This window comes from Pseudopipra pipra, chromosome 2 (genome assembly GCF_036250125.1).
Source record: "Pseudopipra pipra isolate bDixPip1 chromosome 2, bDixPip1.hap1, whole genome shotgun sequence".
Taxonomy (NCBI): Eukaryota; Metazoa; Chordata; class Aves; order Passeriformes; family Pipridae; genus Pseudopipra; species Pseudopipra pipra.
Genome location: NC_087550.1, coordinates 85553390 through 85577927, shown reverse-complemented (window position 1 = coordinate 85577927; position 24538 = coordinate 85553390). Strand labels below are relative to the sequence as shown.

At 36.5% G+C, this 24538-nt stretch overlaps 1 protein-coding gene across 3 annotated transcripts; it reads right to left on the bottom strand.

Annotated features, from left to right (window-relative positions):
* Positions 1 to 734: 734 nt before the first annotated feature.
* On the bottom strand, positions 735 to 24537 carry TUBGCP5 (tubulin gamma complex component 5). Of its 3 annotated transcripts, XM_064646195.1 has the most exons (25): positions 24241 to 24537; positions 21677 to 21730; positions 21484 to 21592; positions 19418 to 19514; positions 18712 to 18822; positions 18077 to 18156; positions 17465 to 17600; positions 15792 to 15909; positions 14298 to 14387; positions 13489 to 13582; positions 12940 to 13186; positions 12620 to 12822; positions 11851 to 11966; positions 10928 to 11196; positions 9809 to 10007; positions 8076 to 8264; positions 7313 to 7495; positions 6961 to 7045; positions 6738 to 6858; positions 5876 to 6054; positions 5010 to 5135; positions 4329 to 4417; positions 3278 to 3378; positions 2159 to 2212; positions 735 to 1811 (listed from the first exon to the last, which is right to left on the bottom strand). In XM_064646195.1, exons 1-24 carry the CDS (start codon positions 24513 to 24515, stop codon positions 2166 to 2168), a joined length of 3318 nt encoding a protein of 1105 aa, XP_064502265.1. In that variant the 5' UTR covers positions 24516 to 24537; the 3' UTR covers positions 735 to 1811; positions 2159 to 2165. The 3 variants fall into 3 exon arrangements, with proteins under 3 accessions (XP_064502265.1, XP_064502264.1, XP_064502266.1); XM_064646194.1 differs by lacking the exon at positions 735 to 1811 and having other exon boundaries at positions 1873 to 2212; positions 24241 to 24534; XM_064646196.1 differs by lacking the exons at positions 735 to 1811; positions 18712 to 18822 and having other exon boundaries at positions 1873 to 2212; positions 24241 to 24533.
* Between the last annotated feature and the right edge of the window lies 1 nt (position 24538).

Sequence of the window (24538 nt, the reverse complement as noted above, 5' to 3'; positions counted from 1 at the left end):
AAAACAGGACTCGTTTTTCTATGGTTCTAAAGAAAAAGGAATGCCATTAGACGGACTCATTCAAGGGGATTTGTTGGTCAAGTACTACTGACACCCAAATGTTAAATGTGGAAGATGTCCCTGACTAGAATCAGTAAGCATTGCCAGAGCCAGATTTTCCATTGTGCTTTTTTGATGACAGATGTGCAAATATTGGAAGTTGCCTGAATAAATGGCATGCAGACATCACTTGTCTACAAAGTGCATAGAAGTCTCTCTGCAGAATGCGAGGTTAATTCCCAAGCAGGAAATTGGGTGAAACAGCAAAATCTTTCACTTGCACAGGGTCTTTCACATAAAATAAGTAAAATCTGAAAAAGGATTTACTAGGAATTACTATTTCAACAACATGAAGGATTGAAGGATTTTTTTTCTCCCATATCTAGCCAATATTATCCAAGGTAAGGCTATGAAAAGCAGGAATTTCACTGAAGGTAACAACTGTATAGAAAGGAGAAATAAAGCCACCATGTTAGACTGTTTACGAGCAGAGAATCCAAGACATACATATACTCGAAACGTAATGAACTAGTGCATGGAAGTGCTGAACTTCCAAGTAAAAGTATGCCTTTTAAAACTGTTAGCATGCTATTCAATTGTGCTCTCAGTGAGCAAGAAACAGTTAATAAAGGACATACTGTCTCTGCTAGCAATAAGTAATATGGAATCTCAAATGAGAACCAGCCAGGGCAAACTGGAAGTACAAATTACTTTTAATAGGTGTCCACCTACCACAAAACAAATTCACTTGGAAAAGTGTCTTGTGGTAGTGAAGGACAATACAAACATAACATTCTCTAAAGCAAAACCTCCACTCACTCAAACAAAAAAGAACATGTTACAGGGCAGCAGAAGGTTTTTCAGTGTTATACTTTTTCAAATAATTAATTTCTTTTCCTGAAAACATTTCATGGCTATAACTTGGAAGATCCTTCTGAGCTCTCCTGTTCAAACAAGAACCTAAATATTCACTTTCATATAAAGTAATTATTACCTTAGAGCTGAAAATATAGTTTTATAATGAGCCACACAGTCTCACAGTTGGTAGTAACATACTTCATTTACCTTGCAGACACAGCCCTCAAACCTTAAGTTACTGACTGGATTTCAGCAGAAACACACACAGCAGTGAAATTCTTATTATTAAATCTTCTATTTATTCAAATAAATCAATAGGTAAATAGCTATGATTGATTTTATCTTTTTTAATGCAGGTGTACCGATGCGAGAATTTAAACGAAACTTTAATGGAGAGGAGACAGGGCAAGTTGTCTTGTGCAGAACAAGTTCCACATTTACTTGTCTAGAAATGTACCATTCTGTATCACAATCTACTACTTTACAAGAGATTAGCTTTTAGATGTAAAGTTTGTTTGCAAAAGGCTTAGAAGGAGGATAAAGGTCAAATCATATCTGACCACCTCTGAAACATCTTGACAATCCAACAGTTAAAATTAGTATATTACACAGTGTAATCTTGATCCTACTTAAACTGACAAGAGTTACCACTCAAATTAGTAAGCATTTGAAATTTTAATGTAAAAAATTCTGGTATTTTATGTTCTACTATAATCCATTTCGATAAATGAATCTTGTATTTTTTACATCAGCTTATTGGAACAGTTTTCTTAGAGAGTTCTTAATAAACCACTAAGCAAATAAGATGCATGCTTCTTAGCCTTTTTAAAAAAGCCAATAATTAACTCGACCAACTTTCTGAACACTAAGATTTGAGTCACACCACTCCACACTACTCTGTGACCTATTCACACCTGAAAAAATAATGGAAAAAGTAAATTATAAATTACTCATAATTAAAGAAAAAATAAATCCTTTTTTCAGCATGAAATATATTTAATGTATTTTCAAGTAAGATTGTTTACACAGAATGCATTTTACACTATACATCTTTTTTGATGTTGAAGCATATACAAACACTGCCACCACCAATACACTTACCTGTACATTATTTACATTTTAAAATATGTTACACAGCTCCAAACCATTAGCATCATTTAGCTATACACATTTTACACTGGAGTGCAAAATGCTTACAGTTTTTTACACATGGGAATTTCAACATAAATGGTGCTTTCAGTTCTTCATTAATTCAACAAACTTGGGTATTAACTTTGTTCCATGCCAGCCATCAGTGACAAAGCTAAAGATTCCACTGTGAAACAAACAAGAAAAAAGTAGTTAATATTTGCATTTGCAGCAGCCTGCAAATACTTATTGCAATATTCAATTCAGTCATTCAAAAGGAAGATACTGGTTTGTTTTTTAAATTGTAATACTTCAGGACTTAAGATGGTAAGACATTTTATTAGTCTCTGACAGTTTAGATGATATTTCACCACATTCACCATCAGTTATCCATTAGTTATTTCATGTAGTAAGAACCAGAAAGAAATTAGCTCCTTTGTTTGAAATACTGTTGTACACAAAAGAAAAATAAAGGTTGTGGGGAGTTATATACAGCAAGCTGATCTCACAGATAGTTCTTGTAGCCTGAGCAGCAGCAATGTCAGATATTACCTGTTTTAGAATCATAGACTCATTTTGGTTGGAAAAGACCTTTAAAATCATCAAGTTCGACCACTAACCTAACACTACCAAGTCCACCACTAAGTCATGTCTCCTACACTATCTGTAGATGTGGTTAGAAAATACATATACATACCAACAAACCTCATTGAGCAGTCCCCCCCTAACTCAAACTGGCACTGATTAACAATTTAAGCTAATATCAGGTTGTAAGTAGAAACACAGACATACCATTTTCTGCTGTTTCTACTACCAAGGAAGTAACTTCCAACAGATAGGCAGAGCCAACAGCTCAGTGCAGTTGCAGCTGAGGCACCATAATACTAAAATCTTATCTGCTCAAGATATATCAAAGCTGTCATTCAATAAGAACAAAAAGAATGCTCTTCTATGACCCCAGAACTTAGTTTCATTAGTTTAGAAAACTGCTTGTCACTTGCTTGGCTACATCAGCTTCCTCTCATCAAGAAGGCAGATAAACTGAAGAAAGCTGTCATGAAAAAGCTTGGCACAAATACTCTAAAAAAAAATGACTTTATCTTAGTAAGAAGTAAGTCTTCATGTCCCTCTGTGAATAACTGACAAAATTACATATAAGATGTACTGACAAACATTAATACAGATTAAAATATAAACACATTCTTAGCAAACTTGTGTAAGTGCAGGTATGTAAAAAGCTTCATGTACTTACAGTGAGGAAAAGAGCCTCGACAGACAGCTTTGTTGAGAACAGTTACAAGAAACATGTGACAGTTTTTAAAATCAGATTCCATCTTCTCTATGGATTCCATCCTACAAAACAGTTATGTAGGAATGCTTAACAGACCAGTCACTACATTACCTTCAAAATATGACCAAAATTTCACAGTAAATGACAAAAGTACTCTTTATATAGAATTCTGGCTTGAACTTAGAATATTTCAGTTATGCCTGAGTATGATACTCCTAAAAAACAGAGAAAATTCTCACAGGAGCATCTGAGCACTATCACTATGGCACTAATAATTTCCTCATTGTCTCAGAAATCTCTGCAGTGATTTGGAGGAACTCTATGGTTCCAACTGACAATTTTTATTACTACATATGTTTGTATATCAAGACAGCCTTTCCTGCTCCCTACTGCTTCAGAGCAACCTGGGGTAAACCTACACTGCCAGTAAAACAGGGACAGCCACACTGCTTTACTATCAGCCATCTCTTGAATTCCACTTTGGACTCTGTCAGCTAGCACTCACCAGTCAAGGGAGAAGACATAGTTCACAATAGTCACTCCTTTCCTTTTTCCCCTCTCCCAAGATGATACAGATGACACTACACCAGCTATGACTTTCTCCTGTGACATCCAAGAGCACGTAATCACATGCCCTGAGTTTCAGTCTTTATTAACAGCATTCACAAATTAGTTCTGACACACTGAATGAGAAAAGCACTCCAAAAATAGCAACTTCCTAATGCCACAGGAGTGGGATCCAAATTCTAGGTAGCATCTGTGCCAAAGAGAATTAGTCCTGAAAAACACGAAGTGAGCCGGTCCACACCAGCTGGCTTCAGGACCATACATCAACTTCTGAGTGTCTGACACAGCCGGACAGTCAAAGGAGGTGATTATCCCATTGTATTCAGCATTGGTGTGGCCTCACCTGGAGTGCTGTGTGCAGTTCTGGGCACAAAATCATACTTAAAATAATTCAAAATCATACTCAAAAATATGACCATGTAGAATTGTAGGCATGTGTACTTACTTCCAAGCCCCCAAACCGGCCTGCCAACGGTCTGCAAACATCAGTACTAAGTTTAACACCTTCATTATAGCTTCTTTCACAAAGCTCACCTAAAACAACAATTAAAAGACAAGGAGTAAGTCAGAAATTCATTGTTCAGCATAATAATATGCATTATTATGCTGCAATGCAAAGGTATCACAGGCCATTTAATCTGATCTGTAAAAACAATCTCCTAAGTACAATGTGATTCTTCCAAATTTACGATGTGTTTTGCATTTGTTCTCCAATTCATTTTGCAGCTGACTACTTCGATGTGGACTATGCACAGACAGTATGAGGGATAAAAGGTTTCAATGCTATATCCATGTACCTCCATTTCCTGCCATACCACTAAGTATAATCCTCCTTACATTGCCATGTCTCAGCTTGTTCAAAACTTCCTATCTCTGAGAAACAAACGAGCCATGTAATATCCAATATAAAGGATTTAATTTTATCTTCTCTCCTTGACAGAATTGAAGTGAGACCAGCACGGGAAACTCAGTCTCTGTGTTAACTCTAGAAAAGTTACCACTTCCTCAAAAGTACCTATACATTGCTTAGGATGTATGAACTGCAAAATAGACAGAATAATTACTACTGAACTACTTTCTTGTACTGCTAAACTCAACATATCAAATTTTCTAAGTTTTTACCCACCTTTTCTCTCAGTAAGCAGCGATCATGAATTGTAGATAGGTATCTGTAATGAATCTTTATCAATTGATCTAAATCTTTGGCTTCTTCTACCTGATGTTGAAACTCCAAGCCTGTACTGTGAAGAATCTTAAAAAGATGACCATTATTAAATTCATTGTTGCACACATGTGATTATGACTCTCTTCCAATATATTTTTAAGAGTCTGAAACTGCATGATTTATTTGCTCTTCCCTCTCAAATTTTAGGATCAGCCTCCAAATTACTATCAATAGCAAACATTTCGAGCTCTTCTCACTACACAACAACATTCCTCATATAAATACGAATACTGCCACTACACAAGGACATACAGACTATCCTTGGAGAAGTGGAACTGGATCATATTAATTTTACTAAAGGCAAAAAAAGGCAATAGTAGAGCAGATATAAATCTATAGGCATTGCCTTTAAATTCAAGAAGTCAAGTATACAATGTGTGCTAGAGATTTTTGAGAAGGATCCATTTAACTAAAATATCTGCAGTAACACTTTTATCAGCATAAACAGTTCTTAAGAGAGGAACAGCTTACTCAAACCTCTTTTTACACGACTATGCTTCAGTCATCTACCACTGGGACAAAGAGTCAAAAAGAACTAGTAACATCCAAAGATCAATCGTGTGCATGTAGAACTCCTAAAGCATTTTCAGAATTACTGAATTAAAATGGCCAAGTTAAAACTAAAACATGTCAAGCTCAAAATCATTTTGCAGGAAGGATATTATACTTAGATTTTGCACTTTTAAAAATATATTTTAAAGAAAAATTAATACTGCATCTCCAGTTACAAGTTCTTAATATAAATGAAAGCGTGATATAAGACAAACCCTTGTCATGATGTAGTTGTGCAGGCTGTTAACAAAATGCATAAGTTTCACTCTTAAGAGGAACATGCGATGTATTTGTTGTTTTACGCTTTCTGTTTGTGGTCCAAACAGAGGACGCGTTCCTTGTTCTAGTGAAGTTCCTTCCTTAACCTGTGGGTTTTCTGCAGCAGAGATTAGTTCTAAAAAAAAGGCAAGAGTATTGCTCTTTTTGGGAAAAGACTCAAGCAGTCACACCCATGAAGTTTAAACAGAAGAAAGCCACATGCTTTTGAGAAGATAATTACTTAAGTGATGGTCAAATCACAGATGAACCCACCAACTTTCTAATTTGTTTTTCTAAGACACAAAGTCCATATCCACTTTACATGGGACAGGAAGAGTATACACATTAACCTGGTGAAGGAAATACTAAGAAATCTCTTTCTATAATCCCCAAACAGCTTACTGTTTCAATCTCAAATAGAGTATTTTTTTCATCTTGTTTTCTTAACTTGTCTGCAAGGTATTACACATAAAAACTTGGACTATACACAAAGCAAAACATTGGGTTTGGTAAACAGACCTTTCAACTGCAAGGTCTGAAGAATGAAGTAACAAGTTTCCAATATAACTAACTAGACTTGAATCAAAGAGACCAAGGGAATGCTTGAATAGTGTTATCCCTGAGGCTGAAAAGAAGTGAAAAACATACCCAGCTTAAAATATCTAATTTGCAATGCTAACACAGATTAATATTTTATAGAATTAATCAAAATTCTAACTAGTTTATACTACTTACTGCAGAAAGCAGAACACTCTTTATGTCCTCAGAATACAAACCAAGTTTATTTATAGAGCATCTCTCATTGAAGAAGTATCTTACCATCAAATCGTAAAACATCTAGACTATACTTGGCCCACTTTATTTGCAGTAAGAGCAGAAAAACTTGATTGTAAATTTTTTGGCACTCTAAACTTATAACTATATCCACAGGCCAAGGAACCTAAGAAGAAGAGAGGATAATCAGACAGAAAGTATAAGTAATTTTAATACAACATTTCAAATCTGTTCTAGAATAAGAACCACAGCCATATTAACTCATTACCTTATAACTCAATGTCAGACCATCTAAGGTGTGGACAGGGAGTTTCTTCTTTGCTGTATCAACACTTTCAAATGATATAGACAACCTATGCAAGGAAACAAGTGTTGTCATTGATAAGAATCTGTTTTAAATTCGTAATTGGTTTTATTAGGTTTTATTTCTTATTACTAAATACCAACTGTCTGATTTAATCTGGAGGACTTGGGTAGAAAAGATGACAACAGCTCAAAACTTCAATTAAAACAGATTATTTTAATGAGTACACAATAATTAGTATTGTGCTATGCAAGTTAAGTACATTAATAGAGGTAAGTGTGAAAGAAACGTAACTAAAGCATGTTTTGCATTTTACCTTGCACTGTCCTCTGGATAGCGTTGTCCAACTGCTTCTTGTAGTTGAACATTTAAGAAAGCAACATTCTGCCAAGTTTCCTTTTCTCTAATTTTGTCAAAAATAGATGTATAGAAGTCATACATGGTATCTCCAGCTTCAAGTAAGAAAAAGTTTCTCATTGCTTGCAAATATTCTACAAGCCTAAACAGGAACAAACATATAACATTTCCTCAGTTTCCTCATACAAGTGAACCCAAAACACAAAACTCTTCACTACAAGAACTCAGTACTGGACACAAATGTAACAAGGTCCACAGTGAATCCTTTGTTTAACCCTCAGAGAGCTTTCACATGCATTCAAATAAAACCAAATAACGAATGCGTTTTTCCCTGTAAGCCTAAACAGCCCCACTAACTTCAACAGGAGTGCTCATGATATTCAGCTATCTCACCAGCTAGGTAATTGTCAGAAACAGCATAGTTTGGAAATCTTTCCCTCTCCCTAAAATGAACTTCAAATGACAACATTATTAAGAAGAACTGTTTGAAACAATTTCTCCACTCAACATCTACTGAAGATAAATGATAGCTTTGCTGTTGATTTAATCTAGACCAAGTTTTTACCCAAGAGTCTTTCATGTTAGATCCCCCTTTTCTCCCTAATGATTTTATTGTTGGTTATCAAATTGAAATAGAAACACAAGATAAAATTGCTTCTTTTAGTGATGGCATACCACTGGTAATAAAAAAAAGGTAAGGAAAAACAAATCTATTTTCTTACCTATAATCCTTCTTTAAAGTTTGCATCAGATTCCCACAGCATTCCAAGTATTGCTTGTCTATGTGTGGATAAAGGCAAGACCTCAATGTCAGTTCAAAAGTCTGGCAGGTCACAGATTCTGAGGATCTATCCACAGAGACATCCTCACCAGTGAACTTCTCATGAAAGTCACTCTGTTCCAAATAGAGTCTTCAAAATAAAACAAACTGCTTAGGGAAGAAGGCTCGTTACTGATACAATACATAAAACAATGCTGTACTTTTTATCAATATTGGATCCTCTGCTCTGAAATACATGGTGCAGGAGTAGTAAAAGCTGATTCATAACAGGAGTACATATCAAGCCTATTTAGTCATCCATCATACTGTTTGTGTATCACCAGATACAAGAATATCAAAAAGCAGCATTCTATAATCACAATTGCTTAAGGCATAATTCTGAAAAACATCAAGTTCAAACACTGTACAGCTTAATAAGCAAACCCATTGTCATAGGAACTTTTAAAACTCTACTGTGCATATGCAGCAGTTTTCTTTCCCAGGAAAGAAAAATAAAATTAAAGAAACAAACTAAAAATTTGACCAACAACCACAAAACAACAAACAAAAAAAACCCCCAAACCACCCCACAGATGGAGAACTGGTTTGAGGCATCTTAATTATGGTGTCCCTGTATATTATCTGTAATATTATGTGATGGGAAGACGAGTATCTGTAGTCTACATTTGGTAAGTTTAATTGTTTTTGCACAGAAAGGATCAAATTTTTATAATATTTTGTAAAAAGCTACTTGCCAGCTGAACCCACTGTTAGAGGAAGTCTGGCTCAGAACAGCTATTACCTTGATAGACTGGATGAGTCAGACACGGAATTAATGTAGCAGTTTTGACAAAGAGAATAGTCTCAATGAACAAGGGAAATAATAAAGTCTTATCTACTATTAATTATGATTTCTTTACAACACGTTCCTCCTAGGACTGAGATGAAAACATGTATATTGACAATTCCATTTTTCATGGCTGGGCTTCGCGAACGAAGATTTGAGGAGGGCTCCACCCATGTTTGTCACAAGCGCGCTGGTGGCTAAAAAAGCCAATACGAGACAGGCACGTCCGGTTGCAAAAGGCACAGCAGAAAGACTCCCTAGGTGCTATTGACAATTAGCATTTAGGAAAAAAATAAAAAGCAATTTTCTTATTCGTAATCACAAAATAAATGAGATTTTCAGAGTTTGCCTTTCCTGCTAATTTCCAAGACATTTATAACCTCTACAGGACCTCCTTCATTACAAAGAATGAAGAATTGCTATGCAATTAACATGAATTTTGGTAAGTTTTTACAGTTAAATGATTTAAACACAGCACAACTGAAGCTGCATTCTGCTAAGAATATCCATGGTGCAAATCAAGGACGTTGTGTGCAAATTCCAATCAAACTAATTTAAAAGTTCAGATTTTACAGTGGCATTCCCTATTATTCCCTATTAAACCACTTATTTGCTAAAAGCCTGTTATGATAGAGACTACTCCAATTTTCTATGCTACCAATTGCGAATAGCACATTTAACCAAGCACAAGGGGAGTGCCTATTTAGCCTCTGTCACTGATTGTTGATGCTCCTCTTTGTTCTGCACTTGCTTGTTTCCAGGAGCAGCAGCAATGAAAATGTGGTCTACCAAAAGTCGCCAGGCAGAACATTGCTCTCAAATATGCAGCAGGAAGCTCATTCATTTACCTGGCAAAATTAATAGCCAGCAGTGGGTCATGGACATCATCCAGTTCCAAGTGCCTTTCCGCTATAGACTGCATCTTTATCAGGCTCTGCTTTGTGGCCTGCTGTTCTGTAATAGTATCAGGAACAGACTCTTCCCCGTGCCGCAGGCGAGACTGCACCGATTCCAAGAACAGCGTGTATAAACTCTTTCGTTCAGCATCTGAATCGGGCAACACATTCCACAGTAAGATTTTCTTCAAAGAGAAAACATCATCTGAACTAAAAGAAGAACTCCATAGTCCAACATTCACTAGCTAACTTTTAAAATAGTAAATTTAGGCCACTATTCAGAAAAAAACCCAACCCCCAAATACATATTTGAAATGACAGGAGTAGTTCAATGCCTAAGGTCAGGCATATGTTCAAATGGATTGCAGAATGGGTATCTGAAATATGAAATATTTCTGAGACTGTTAAACAACTTCCTACTTCAGTTGGAAAAGGCAGTTAATTTTTATCACCTGAAACAACCCTTCACTATTCACTAGAACAGATGATACTCCCACATCAAAGGGGGAAATAAACAGAGTGAGTCTCTAAAATAATTTAAATATCTCTACTTTTAAACATCAAGGAACAGTAAAATGAAAAAAATTGTTTCCTTAAAAAAAAAAAAAGGCCAAAAAAAGTTCCAACACTGGTTAAAATGTTGTATAATGCTTTACAATCACGCAGGATAAATATCCTAGATATCCAAATATCTTTCATCTACTTATGAGTAAGCTTTAAAAAAAAAAAAATTCCACATGCTACCTCAGAATTACTGAATCACTTAGCAATAGAGAACAATTATTTATTAAAAAAAACCTTTACTATTAGAACATAAAAGCTGGTTTTGTCTCATAACAAAAAAAAAATTGCTTTGCAAGCACATGAAAAGAAGTTTAAGAAAAAACTACAGAAATAAAAAGAAAATGGAACACTTAGCTTTATTTACTTTGCTCTTTTCACTTGCTTGCATTGGAAGAATGTTTTCCGTAAGACCTCAAGTTACCAACCACGATACTGACATTATTACCAAAAATACACCCATACTGTTAGATACCCTAAGGCACGATACGGTATAAACTGACGGCTCACCTCTTGATGCAGCCTGCTGTGGAGAGCCATCTTTGCATTGAAGATTCTTCAACAGCTGCATGGATTTTCCAGCCATGATAATTTGCTTTAGCACAGGTTTCAGAAAAGAGACCATAGTGTGCTGTCTGCTTGAAGGGGCCTGATCACTGCCAGAACTGGCACTGGCATTATCACTCATCTTCTCTTCATTCTCAGTCTTTTCTGACACACTATATAATGTGTAGGTAGCATACCAGAAATCTCTGTGATTAACTGGAACATTTTTGTTTCTGCAAAGCAATAAAAAGCTGTTGAGTATTTCCCTCTTCAAAAGATGAAACTTCATTACTAGGAGATAAATAGAATCTTTGTTCTATGCTTTGCCTTTCTCTTAAAACAGTCATGAAGCACTTTAGAACTATATAAAATTAGCACATTTATATCACAAACTATCTAGACACTCTGAAATGGATGATTGCTTTGGCAGGATAAACAATCAGGTCAGAGGACAGAAAACAGCTGCACAACCAAATAAACCCCCAAAACAAGGCAAATAGAGTAATGATAATTAAATTTGTCCAGGAAGTTAACTATTCACAGTGGCATTCATCCTTAATGTCAAAATGATGAGTGATTGACTTGCAGATTTATTTAAAATACAACACTGAAGCAAATACTACTGGGAAAGCTGAAAAATTCTAGAGTAGGTGAAACCCAATTTGTAGTTCACTTTGGTTTTTTGTGTTGCTTACATCAGTTACTCAGTTTTTGTCTTTCAAGTCAGATGGGAAACAACCTAAATTAGATAACTAAAATGACACACACATATAAATAAAAGTTGAGATCAGCCCTGTTGGTAGCACTGAAAACAAAATTATAAACCCCCAAAAAGAGCACATAAAAGGATGTTAAATATTATGTGTGTTTAGTATCAGCATCCCTACCTCTGAATAATAAATTCCTTTGCAGGATCAAATAAATTACCATGGACTATCCACTCATCCACTGTCTGTAAGTACGGCCTCACAGTTTCAACCCAGAGAGAGAACAAAAGGGATACCTGAATTCAAAGAAAAAAGATAAAAATGGTTGAATGTTTTTATACTAAGCATTGAAAGCAGTATGGGCAAAGCCTAACCTCTTAGTTGTGCAATCACAGTTTATAAGATATACATAACTACTCTTAAGGATTTTAAAGATAGAATGTTAAACTAACAACTACAGCTTTAGTAGTTTCAATGGAAGCCTGTATTGTTCATGCTTCCCCTTGTTACTTTTGTAATCACAGTTACACCCAAACAGCACTTTTCACTCTAACATCTCTCAAACAGTAAGGGGTAGCCATAAAACATTCTGTGGTTCCATAACATAGAAAACAGGAAAATAAAAAGACATAATGACATGGACTATATTTCCAGTAGTATAATCAGCAAGTTAATGTAAAAATCCAAACCCCCACATTTGAGCAGTAACTGAATTATGCAGCTGTAGAAATAGGAGGGAAACCTATTCCAAGGTTCCCTCTTTCAAAACAGTTTCCTGGCCTCTGATTCCCCACAGTTCCTCCCCTCAGTCCTAAAAAACACCGCTGCTGATCTTCTCGTAAATCCAGTTTTGTCCAGGTTGAGTGGACTCACGTCAGAAAACAATAATGCATTAATTACTAAATCTTCTAGCTTTTTGTTCTATCAAGGAAGGAATTATTTCTCCTACCGTTTGCTCAGATGCCTCTCCAACACTGTCATATTCAAGAATAGATTTGTAGAGAGTATTAAGCAGATGAGATGCTCGTACAACATTTCTGGTGTCAGGTGGTACTTCCGCTACTCCTGTGCTGAAAACCTTGTGAAGTACTTTCAGCTGTGCCAGTCTGGGAGACAGCTTATCTATTACTATTGAAAGTGTGACTGTTTTATCTGGAAAAAAACCCAACAAAACAAGATGTATAAAAGGAACATCCAACAGAAAAGCAAATTTCGTCAGTGTTATTAAATTGTGTGTCCCCCTCTTGTAAAACTTCCCTCACACTGTACCTTTGTTGATTATGCACTTTTCAATTTCAGTAAGTTCTTCTTTAAAGCTAATAAAATATTTATACAAAGCCCACATAAAAGCTTGGTAGGTTCTGAATGGGGCTTCAGTAGTCTTCTTTGGAGTCGAAACTGTTCCATGGATTATGCTTTCTGGGCTGTGTCCCATCACTTCATCAATAAACTTCTGTAGTCTAAACACAACTTGACCATATGCTGCTATCTGCTCCAATACAGATCTCAGGCAATTCTAAAAAAAAACATACTTTTTAGAATCATTTAATAAGAACTGTATTTTATAAAGCCTAAAAACTGAATTACAATATTATCTTTATGAATTAAAATATTATAAAATTCTGCAATCGCTATTGCTTCATCACATTCTCAGATACAGGAACAGCCCATCCGGTTTTATTAAGCCAGATGTCCTTACTTTAGAAAAAACACAGTTGTAGAAATGTGATTTTTCCACAAGTAGTTCAATTGCGTATTCCCCCAAATTACATCTTTCTAATGACAGATATATTCAGCTGAGATTCAGAAACAACTTACGTGGGTTAAATGAGTTACAATAATATCATTCCGAACAGTCACTTTTCCATCATTCAGCTGAAATATATAAAGCTTTTTCACTCCTGAAAGTAGCCTTGAAAAGAAATGAAAAGAGTAGTAATTTTCCCCCTTAATGAACTTATAATTATATAATTAATAAAAGAAGTAGCTCTCGCTTGCCTGTAAGTTTATTTTCTTCGAGTAACAGGAGACCACAGATCAAGTAGGATGGTATTGGTAATGTTAGTTGTTGCTAGAACAACAACACTTAAATACAGGCACCAAGCAAACATTTCTTACAGTTTCTTTCCAGTTGAGATAATTCCCAGCTATAGGATGACTCTACCTACTTTCTAAAATTGGACACTGTATTAAAAATCCATAGGGGCAGGATAAGAACAAATTGGTTCTTTTTAACAATGTAGAACTAAAGAATTGATGCAAACAAGAGGCAGTATACTACTTCCTTCTTTGTGAATCACAAAATGGAAGGGACCTTAAAGATCACCTCATTCCAACCTTCCTGTCATGGACAGGGATACCTTTCACTAGACCAGGTTGCTCAGAGCTCCATCCAACCTGGCCTTAAACGCTTTCAGGGATGGGGCATCCACAACTTCTCTGGGCAACCTGTTCCAGTGCCTCAAACGTGAACGGTTAACACACATATGCAGCATCTCTCTTTTCAGAAACAGTGCAAATTAAAAGCTCAGTAATAATTCTTCAAACATGTCTTCAAAGACAGATCTCTCATTTCCTTGAGAGAAATACTAAAAGTTAAAGCACAAGCTTTGTGATGTTGCTCTTACCAAAGAGTTTCACGTATAACCTGAGTTTCTGTGACTAGGATTCTCTCTTCTGGCACATACAAAGGATCACTGGTGTACAAGTGGTGATCCCTTAGAAAAAAAGGAAATGAAAAAAATGTAATGGCTGAAATACAAGCTGAATCACCTGAAAATAAGAATGCAGAAATAATCCTAATGCTCAGTTTTGTTCTACTCGTATCTGAGCAGATTCGATGTTCATGGGGACATTTTAAACATATAAACAAAAGCACAGTTTGTTTTCATATTGTTAAGCAAGATACTATGGAAAACATTCAAATATCATCTAGTCTTACACAGCAAGACAAGCAATTAAGTAGCAAATAGCTGAAGTACTGGATTTTCACTGGGTTTTGGGGTTTGGTTGTTGGGTTTTTTTTAATTCTTGATCCTTGATTATTCAATTATTTTTCATTCAACGCTGTGAAAAACTATCATCACCTTCTGGGAAAAATACTAAGCTAGAAAGTAAAATATCAACTGCCCTAATCCATATAAGGAAATTCACACTTTAGCCCAAAAGTTTACTTAAGAAACGGAAACTTTCATAGCCACCTAAGAACTTTCTCTTATGATCCTGTCTTACACAATTCTTTGCAAACTTTCCACAGTACTTTTCATATTTTAGCAAAGTATAGAACAATTACTTACATTTTTAGTATTTTTACTCATTAATATCATCAGTGGCAAAGGTTATGTAAATGTGCTCAAAATTTAAAAGTCCAAGTTAAGTAATACTGGTTATATATCACACATATATAACATACATCTGCAGTGCTGCTTTATTTGTGTTACTGATTTTCTAATATTCATTGTAAATTTGGGTTATAACTGGCTAGATAATCAACTTACACTAAAACAGCTCCTTGATTAAGAAATTGATTAAATTAAGGAAACCAAAGACAAACCTAATGAACTTTATTACTACAGTACTAAATATGTCAGATATGTCAGAATTTGGGACAGGAAAGAACAAGGCTTTTTTTCATTTTTTTTAATTCTCATTTTCTTTCCAAGACCATGGCAGATCATGGCAATCTACTGCTTCATATTCCTTCCCCACACAAAATCTGTGTTTAAGACTAACTTTGTAAAGGAGACAGCAAAAACAAACAAACAAAAACTTTAGGGAACTCCTCACTTCCAGAACCACTTACAACCCACCAATATTAGTTCCTCAAGACCTTCGTAAGGGTCAAGCCAAACAAAATTCAATGGTGTGATTTACTTCTTTGAAAGCTGACACAAGAAACTTATTAAAAATTAAATAAAAGCATAGGAATTTATTAATAAAGTTCATTTATTCAATAAACAGCTCACTTGTTGATCTTATCCATTTGTACCCCTTTAATTCTGTTTTTAAGTGAATTGTAACAGCTATACTATCATTATGATTCCAAGTAAAGATGCTTAATAAAGTCAATATTTAGCACTGTATGCCAGTAAGCAACATGTAAATGATACTATTTTTCTTACCAGACTGCAGCCAGATTGGAATGCAAGTGCAAACTATGTGAAAAACGAGGAGCTCTTCCTGTCCAGTACTGAGGAACTACATGCTGCTCCAGCCAGCTGCGGACATCAGGTTCACCGACTGTGAAAACATGTGATGGTCAGCAATGTTTTTATTTACACAGGAAACGCTTATAAAACACAGGAAAAAGTTACTAAGAAGCCTATCTGCTCAGCTGCAGATCTTTTCAAATGAATTACCACGTACAACTATTTACACTTTACTGCACTCATATATATGACACCATCATGCAGAAATTAATTTACAAAGAAATGCCACATCTCCTAAATATTGCAGAAGTCCTAAAAAATAAGCTCTACTGTGTGCTGGTGTGGCCTCACCTTGGGTACTGTGTGTAGTTTTGATCACCACAATATAAGAAAGATATTAAGCTATTAGAGAGGGTCCAAAGCAGTGCTACAAAGATGGTGAAGGCTCTGGAGGGGAAGCCATATGAGAAGTTGGTCTGTTCAGCCTGGAGAGGAGGAGACTGAGGGGAGACCTCACTGCAGTCTACAACTTCCTCATGAGGGGAAGAAGAGGGGCAGGCACTGATCTCTTCTCTGTGGTGACCAGTGACAGAACACAAGGGAATGGCCTGAAATTGTGTCAGGGGAGGTTTAGGCTGGATATTAGGAAAAGGTTCTTCACCCAGAGGGTGGTTGGTCACTGGAACAGGTTCCCAAGATAAGTGGCCAAAGCACCAGGCCTAACAGAGTTCAAGAAGTGTTTGGACAATGCTCTCAGGCACATGGTGTGATTCCAGGGGCTGTCATGTGAAGGGCCAGGAGTTGGACTTTGATGATTCTTGTAGGTCCCTTCCAGCTCAGGATATACTATGATTCTATAAGCTTAGAAATTTATATGGTTTCCATTTTTTTTTTCAGAAAACGTGCTTCTGTCTCAGGCAATTCTCAAGTGCTATATACAAAAACAAGCTGATTTAAAAAGTAAACCGCCAAATATCATCATCTTCATCACTATGTTCCTACTCACTAGGCATTTAGTACACTACCTAAAATTATTTTCTTAAATGTGATTGTTAAGGGAACTTTACCTAATCCCAGTTAGATAGCTACTGCTTATATATTGTGCAGTTGTCATATAAAAGGTAACCTATATCCTACAACATTCTATAAAAAAATACACAGCTACATTTAATACTCCCTGAAGCTACTCAAGAGAAAGCCACTAGTGTTTTAATTACACAAAACTATTTTTTCAGAAACATTTAATACTCAGAACTGAGTCAACTATTTCTGTTCTCAACCAAATTTTGTTTCCGCATTCTCATACTTAAAAATAAAAACGTACATTATACAATTTTATACACTTTATTATACAACTACATGCTATGTTTACTATATAAGTTTTCACTTCTATATTGGAATATCCACATATATTTCCACAGAAACAGACTTCTTCTCCTTTAGCAATAACAAAAATCAGATCAAACCTTTCATATTGCTTCTTTACTGTAATAAAACCCCATCAGGAGTGAACAGTAAGGTGCACCCTATAGTACAATTATAAATCGAAAACACAATACCTCATTAACGAATAATAAATAAGCTGCATTAGCTTGCTAAATTTCAGTATGTATGACTGTATCAGAAGAATTATAGCTTATTCTAACCTTTCCAGGAAACATTAGGTACTGTTTTCTTATTTGGATCTTGGTCTTCTAAAGGTGTCCTGTCTACTTGAATACCCGAGTCCTCCCTGCTCAAGGGCTGAGTGTCTTCTTCCTCTTCGCTTTCTCCAGACCAATCCTATTAAGTACAACAAATCCCAGTACACTTCAGACAATATGGCAGACAGATCTATATCCAGTTTCTATTCAAGTCAAACACAAACTATTCTCTTCTTTCTTCCACTATAAAAGACACTAACATAACCATCTAACAGAGACTGATTTAAGTTATGCATAACATGAATAACCAGACAAATGAGAGAACTGGAAAAGATCACAGAACTGCAGAAATTTCTGATGAGGTGGAAGCAAGGGTCAGAAGAAGCAGCCAGTTTAATTGCAGGATTAAGTCAAAACATTGTGAAAAAGAAAAGTGTTTTTATTACTGTTCTTCTGCTTGGGTCTGTGTGTATTTCATGGTATTAAGCCATGTATTGGGGAATCCTACAGGAATCGACATGCAGAGCATACAAACTAGGACAACTCAACCAGGTCTCTAACATACTTCAAACGAGTTTATACAGTTTGGGTTTTTTACCTTAAGAAATTACTTACGGGTGTATCTACACCAGGACCAAAGTAAATTTCTTCTCCTTCCATCAGATACTTTCCCCAATCAAATTCTTCTTCCTTTTCTATGAGAAGTATAAATATAAAAATAGTAAATACCTCAAAACTCTGAATTTCTTTTCCTCTAAAAACACTTCCAAAGTTAAAATTACCTTGATACCCTCATCCTAAAATAGAAGGCATTCCCTTCCACTTAAGGTTACACCACAGTTCCTTTAACAAGGTTATGCACTTCCAACACAACATGTACTGTGATGCATCCACTATGTATATCCCTTATTAATTCTCAATTTTTTTGCTTAAACACTCCAAATATGCAACACCATGTGCCATTGGCACATTTATCTGTATAATGTTACAGTACCCAACACTTCAATCTTGGAAAAACATGCAAGAATGCAACACATCACTTATTGTGACTAGTCCCATTTAGCTCAGTGGAAACATTCTAAATGTACAATTTATATATGCACATGGATCCTGGACTGTAAACAACATAAATCAAGGACTGTCTTACTCTCCAAAAAAGACACCACATATCCATGATGTGATGTGCAATACTTCAAAAGTAACAATCACACTTACAACATATTATATCTTAAACATGAAGCTTACTCAACTGTAATTAGTGTTGTTTGAGATAACCTCTTCATATTCACATTCCTGGAATGGGCTGAAAGTGCATTCAAAACACCGCCGAGGGAATGTGCAGAGATCATTCAAAAAGGAATCTTAAGATGCAAGATTTTCTTTAGGTTAGTCTGAAATATTCTTTCAGTCTGTGATACAACACTGTAAACAAATGGGGGATGGTATCCACTCAAACTTAAGCGCAAGCCTCATTTTCAGGCACTGGGTGAAAAAGCCCTTCTTTAGAAAGCACGCAGCTGGGATCTCCCTCTGGAAACCTTCGAATGTATCTCCCTTTCCTTGATTATATGGGGAACATAGGAATTTACGTCACCAAAGCTGTTTCAGCAGATCTTTACTGAGGTGCAAGACAGAGACTCGGGATAGAAATCCACTGTCTGTCTTTGCGCATGTAAGCACTGTTGAACAGGTGGAGAACGTTTGTGATAGTGGTACAAGTCAAAGAGAGTTCCCAAGGTACTTTGATGGCTGGAAAACTTAACCAGGTGATGTAACATAAACAGGGGTAGGAAGGATTTGCAAGCTATTTTAAATGCATAAATTATAAAGAAGACAACCAATAAAGCAATGTGAGGTGAAGAAGATCATAAAATGGAGAGGAAAAATGTCCTTCTTATCTGATTGCGTTAACAGATTGTATCTCTCATTAGCAATATAAACATCTTGTAAACTTACCCACTTCTTTGACTCTTGGTTTTTCCACATAGGTGGTGTTGGATGGAGAATCAGACAAACACAATAGAAGAGACAGTATAGCATAATGTGTATCTGTCTTTAAGACATAGTAAAAAAAAAAAAAAAGGCAAGTCTGTAAGTGGACTAAAAGATTTTAGGAACAAACTCAGTCTATTATCTGCATGAATACTACCCATTAGTTCCCATTCCCCAGTCCTGAATTACAAAAATAACATCTGCCACATAATTCTTCTACCTACTAACTAGCCAATCAGTATACAAATACCTCAAAAGTAGCCACAGCATAAGCTTCCTCTTACTGAGCTGACAATCAGAGAACATGGAAAAGATGCAAGTACTGTGAAAGCCACAGGACAAGGGATAATGGACAGCTACATTAACGTGGATGAGCTGGAAGGACAAAGGTAGTGGGCCTGCAGGAAACCAAGTCTTAGATTCCCTTGTTCACACGGCCAATTATTTAAAACAGAGACTAAAGTGAAGTTAGCTAAAATCACTACATTTTAATATTATGTTCACATTATCTTCTCACATCTGAAAATCTATACAAATTATTAAGGACAAATCTTAAACTCCAGTATTGCACTAATGCAGTTGTGAAACAGACCTTCAATCAGGTTAGAAAACTGTGCCAACACTGTTAAGGTCCAAAGATTTGTATTACGCTATTCCCTAAAATCTGCTTACAATCTGCACAACCATTTCTTAGTATAGAAAGATCTTTCTCTGGCCTGATTTCTACCTTTACAGAGCTGTTCAGCCAACCACTTCATATCTAGACACATGGAAATTCTCTGACACATACATAAACACACTTACAAAACTGTTTTCGAATGAGATCCACTCGCATTTTAGAAAAAATAACTCAAATGTCTGATAAAGCAGCATCATACTCATCTACTATATGTGGATTATACTATGTTCCTACTGAACATTGCTGACTTTACAAGTGTTCGTGACAATCACGTGTGAGCTGGTGTTTCACTTACCACTCAGAGAAACTGAAAAATACTCAATCTTCCCAGTTACATCACTGCTAAAAACTAAATGCCATTTAACTACCCATATATGAGATATTATCTACCTCCAGCCATATCCAGTAGCATTTTTAAAAAGAAAAATAAAAGTAAAATCTTAGATACTTTCAACATTCAAGTATTAAGTGCTTGCTTGCATGTTTGGGTTGGTTTGTTTGGATTTCATTGCATTCCAGTCTCAAAACAAACACAACTTAAGGTACGTTTTCAAAAATCTAGAGAGTACATTATAATAGCTGAAGATATGTGTAAGCTATTGAGGGTTCCAGGGTTTTCCCCACAAATTAAAAGGAACCTAAAACAGTGCAAGGAAAGGTAATCATCAGTTCAATGAGAAGTAAAATCAGACTGCAAATCAGAACACACAGCTCTATTAAAGAATATTACTGTATGGAGCACCACCTCTTGAATCATAAGCTTAAATCTCCCAACAGTGGGAACTTTCAGTTTTTGAAGATCAAATTCATTATTACACTGCTACACTGGAAAATGTCTGAGACAACTTTTGCTGTATTCATCCATTCCATATCCTAAACTGATTTGACAGAAAGTGTATCGATGGTTAAACACATACATAGTCTCAATAAGGAAGCTACAGGACAGGAGCACTCCAACTAGGAACACTACAACCAAAACATCCAGATGCATTACTTAAGGTTAAAAAAATTGAGCAAAGAGTAAGAACTGCTCGGTTCTTTGTTGTTTTAGAACATAGAGGAATCTAGATTCACCTAGACTCCAGCTACAACATTTGCACAATGTTGACCCTAAAACATCTGCTCTGCAATGAGATCATGTCCTTTTAAGTCACGAAACTGCATGTGTTGAAACCCCGAAAAGACAATAAATGCATTTGCAATTCTGGAAATCCATGACCTGAACAGCAACTGCAAAGTCCACTGCTAAGTCACCTGAAATTTCCAACACAAGGTTACAACTGAAGCCCCATCGTCAGTACAATTGCAAGAGGGATGGGAAAAAAGAACACGGCCATTGCAACGCACATACCTTTGTTTCTTCAAGACTTGGGAGTGGCAAGTTCAGAAATTTTTCTGTTAGTCTTTTCCAGCTTGCAGCTTTTCCAAGGTCAGAATGAATTATCAATTTCTCATGTATTCTAATAATAAAAATAGTATAAAAAATGCTTAAAAAAAAAAAAAGGAGAACCAATGCATTACTAGCATACAGGCATAAAACTCACCCTTCTATTGTCCTCTCTACTTTATGACTGTTCACATCAAGAAAACGGTGAAATCTGTGTAAGAAATCTGCATTAGAATATGTTTAAAAGGAAGCTTAAGTAAGGAAGAAAATAAAGCTGATTTACATACATGAAGACAACATTATCTGTTTTAAAATGCACATTTAATGCAGCAACAGCATTAAGTGTTAACAAAAATAAATCTTGGTGTCTCTTAGCTCAAGAAGGATTAACTACAACTGACCTGAAAGACGGAAAAATTGAATGCAGGTTACATTTAACCAGCACTTTAAGGTGAATGGAAAATTACCACTGTATCAGCAACCTAAGGAATTAAAGTATGCTGTCTCCTAAGTCAAGTGGAGCAAGGAGATCAAGAACTGTGTTGTCAAAGGCACTGGTGTCAAAGGCACCAAAATTATCTGGGACTTGCATCACAGGCACAGGCAAAACAAACACCCACATGGAAAGGCCTCTAAAACCAAAAGAAGCTCCTTTTTATAAAGAGTAAAGGAGAGTGTCTAGGAGAAAAGAGAGCTTAATCAAAAATAAAAACAGATATATCAACAAAGGTATATATGTACAGGGACAAAATAAAAACTCGTGAAAGGTAAGATGGACTTTGTAGAATAAATTAGGCTATGAATAAGTTCTCCAGATACAGACAGAAAAAGAACAGGAAGTAAGATGTGACAGTAGTGAGCACAAGGTCAACACACTCTATACGTGGGCCATCAATGTAATTTTTCCAGCAACAACTATACAAAACACAAGGCTAAACTTCTTGTGATCACAAACAGAAATGAAAACTACTGGATTGGAATCATGAGCAAAAGTTAAACTAAACAAACTGAAACTGGAAAGACAATATAAAGTCATCACAACATCAAGGTAATGAACTAGAAAATGAAACTGTAGGCAGATCTCGAGTAGCACTGCAAGATGAAGATAGGCCAATATTAAACAAAAAAATACTTTGTTAATTAGAGACCCATTAGTCTGATTTCAGCTCTGTATGTATTAGGATTTGGAATAAAAGCATGATAAAACGTATCACTGATCAGGTAGCTGGCATTTAGGTTAAGAAAATACAGCTTATGTCATTTCTTACAGTACATTAGCTTAAATAGGAAATAATTAATTCAAATGGAAAAGGGTGGTAAGTATAAGAACTGGAAGATTTAGAACCTCACATCAGAAAGACAATAAAAAACCCAAACCAAGGATCTGCACTGAAAAGAAAAATTAAGCTGCAGGGAAGTTACTAGTGAAAATTCTTTAGTTTATTACTTAAAGTTTTAATTAATGACCCTAACAGACGCATACAAAAAATTATCAATTTTTTTTAGGCAAGTTGGGAACATCGTGAATAAAAGAGGACTAGCATGCTGCATGGAAATAAACAGATGGCTCTGAGAACTACAGCACAGACACATCATCAGATTTAGCAGTACAAACCACAAGTTTCACAAACTTGAAACTAAAAAGAGTTTCTGCTACAACTTAAGGTCTCACTGTTTGGAAATATGATACTAGACAATCTCAGGCTGATGCTGCAAGCAACATCATTTCTTGGTCAACAATTCTGGCATTAAAAACCCCTCCTCTTCCCAACACTCTCTGTCAAAAGTTTGTTGTTCATTCTGCACACACTGTTTTCCTGATATATTGTTTTCAAACATAAAAAGAAAAAACAAAACCAAAGAAACAATTCCTGAATCTAAAAACGAACACAGCTACACAAGCAACTGGGTAAGCAAAACAGAGGTGAGATTTGCGTATTAAAACAGTTTTATTTGAGCCTATTAGTGGTTAGGATTCGCAGACGCAATGCAGTTATGCTACTGCTCCCCCAAAAACGGGCTTCATCAGCTTGAAAAATGCAAAGCAGCATCGATTTTACACCGATTAGGTATTTGCTGCATCAACTTGTACAAGCACAGAAGATTCCGAAGAGGCAGCAGTTAGCAACGGTATGGGTAATTAGAAATATATAATGTAAAAGTTTCACAGATTTCGCAGAATATTCTGAGTTGGAAGGGACCCACATGGATCATCGAGTCCAACTCAAGTTGGCAGAAGACACTGAAACAATAACTGTGATAACTGAAGACAGCGTGTAAAACTTGAGTAAAGACACTTAAGGAGGCAGTGAAATTAAAGGGAAAGAGATAATATATATTACAGGTTAATAAAGACCACGTTTCTGACAAGCTCAAATAAACACTAAACACATTCTCTTCTGCAGACTGATAACGCCTCACATAAGCAGCACACCATTCTTGGCTGGAAGTTTTATCTCGATTTGGCAGTCCTCTTTACTTGCTCTACGTATAACCATAGCTTACCTCCCTCCAACAAACAAAAATTTGGAAGCCCACGTGAAAACGCTGGAAGGCGACTTTTTACAGGGCAGGAGAAAACCCCTAAAAGACTGAGATTCGAACGTGACGGAGTATCAGTCACTGACCGCTTGACAGACACTCGCGAACGCCCCGGTGCTCCCCCAGACACGGCGCACGGACACCCCGCAGGCACAGGGACCCTCCAGTGCTCCCGCTGACCTGAAGTTGGACCAGGCGAAATTGAGCGCCGCCTGGAAGCGCTCTCCGCCCAGCTCCTCCTCGGGCAGGCCGGTCACGCAGCGCACCAGGGCGCGGACGGCCCGGTCCTGCTCCTGCTCGAAGCGGCCACGGGGGCCGGGCGAGGCCGGCGGTGCCGCCATGGCCGCGATGCACGGAGGGATACGGAGGGGACAGAAGGGCGGCACCTCCGGGTGGCGACAGGGACCCACCGCCGCCTCCTCCTTCTTCTCGCGAGGCTTCCCTGTGCGGGGCATGCGCGTGGCGGGCAGCGCCGTGA

What these genes read in the sequence shown, in the direction of transcription:
- TUBGCP5 (XM_064646195.1), bottom strand. Translation starts at nt 24,515, where the DNA reads ATGCCCCGCACAGGGAAGCCTCGCGAGAAGAAGGAGGAGGCGGCGGTG. An exon ending in GTCCTGGTGTAGATACACCC is followed by an intron (nt 17,601 to 18,076) that starts GTAAGTAATTTC and finishes TGTACTTAATAG; the next exon opens with GATTGGTCTGGAGAAAGCGA. An exon ending in AAAGTGCATAATCAACAAAG is followed by an intron (nt 12,823 to 12,939) that starts GTACAGTGTGAG and finishes GTTTTTTTCCAG; the next exon opens with ATAAAACAGTCACACTTTCA.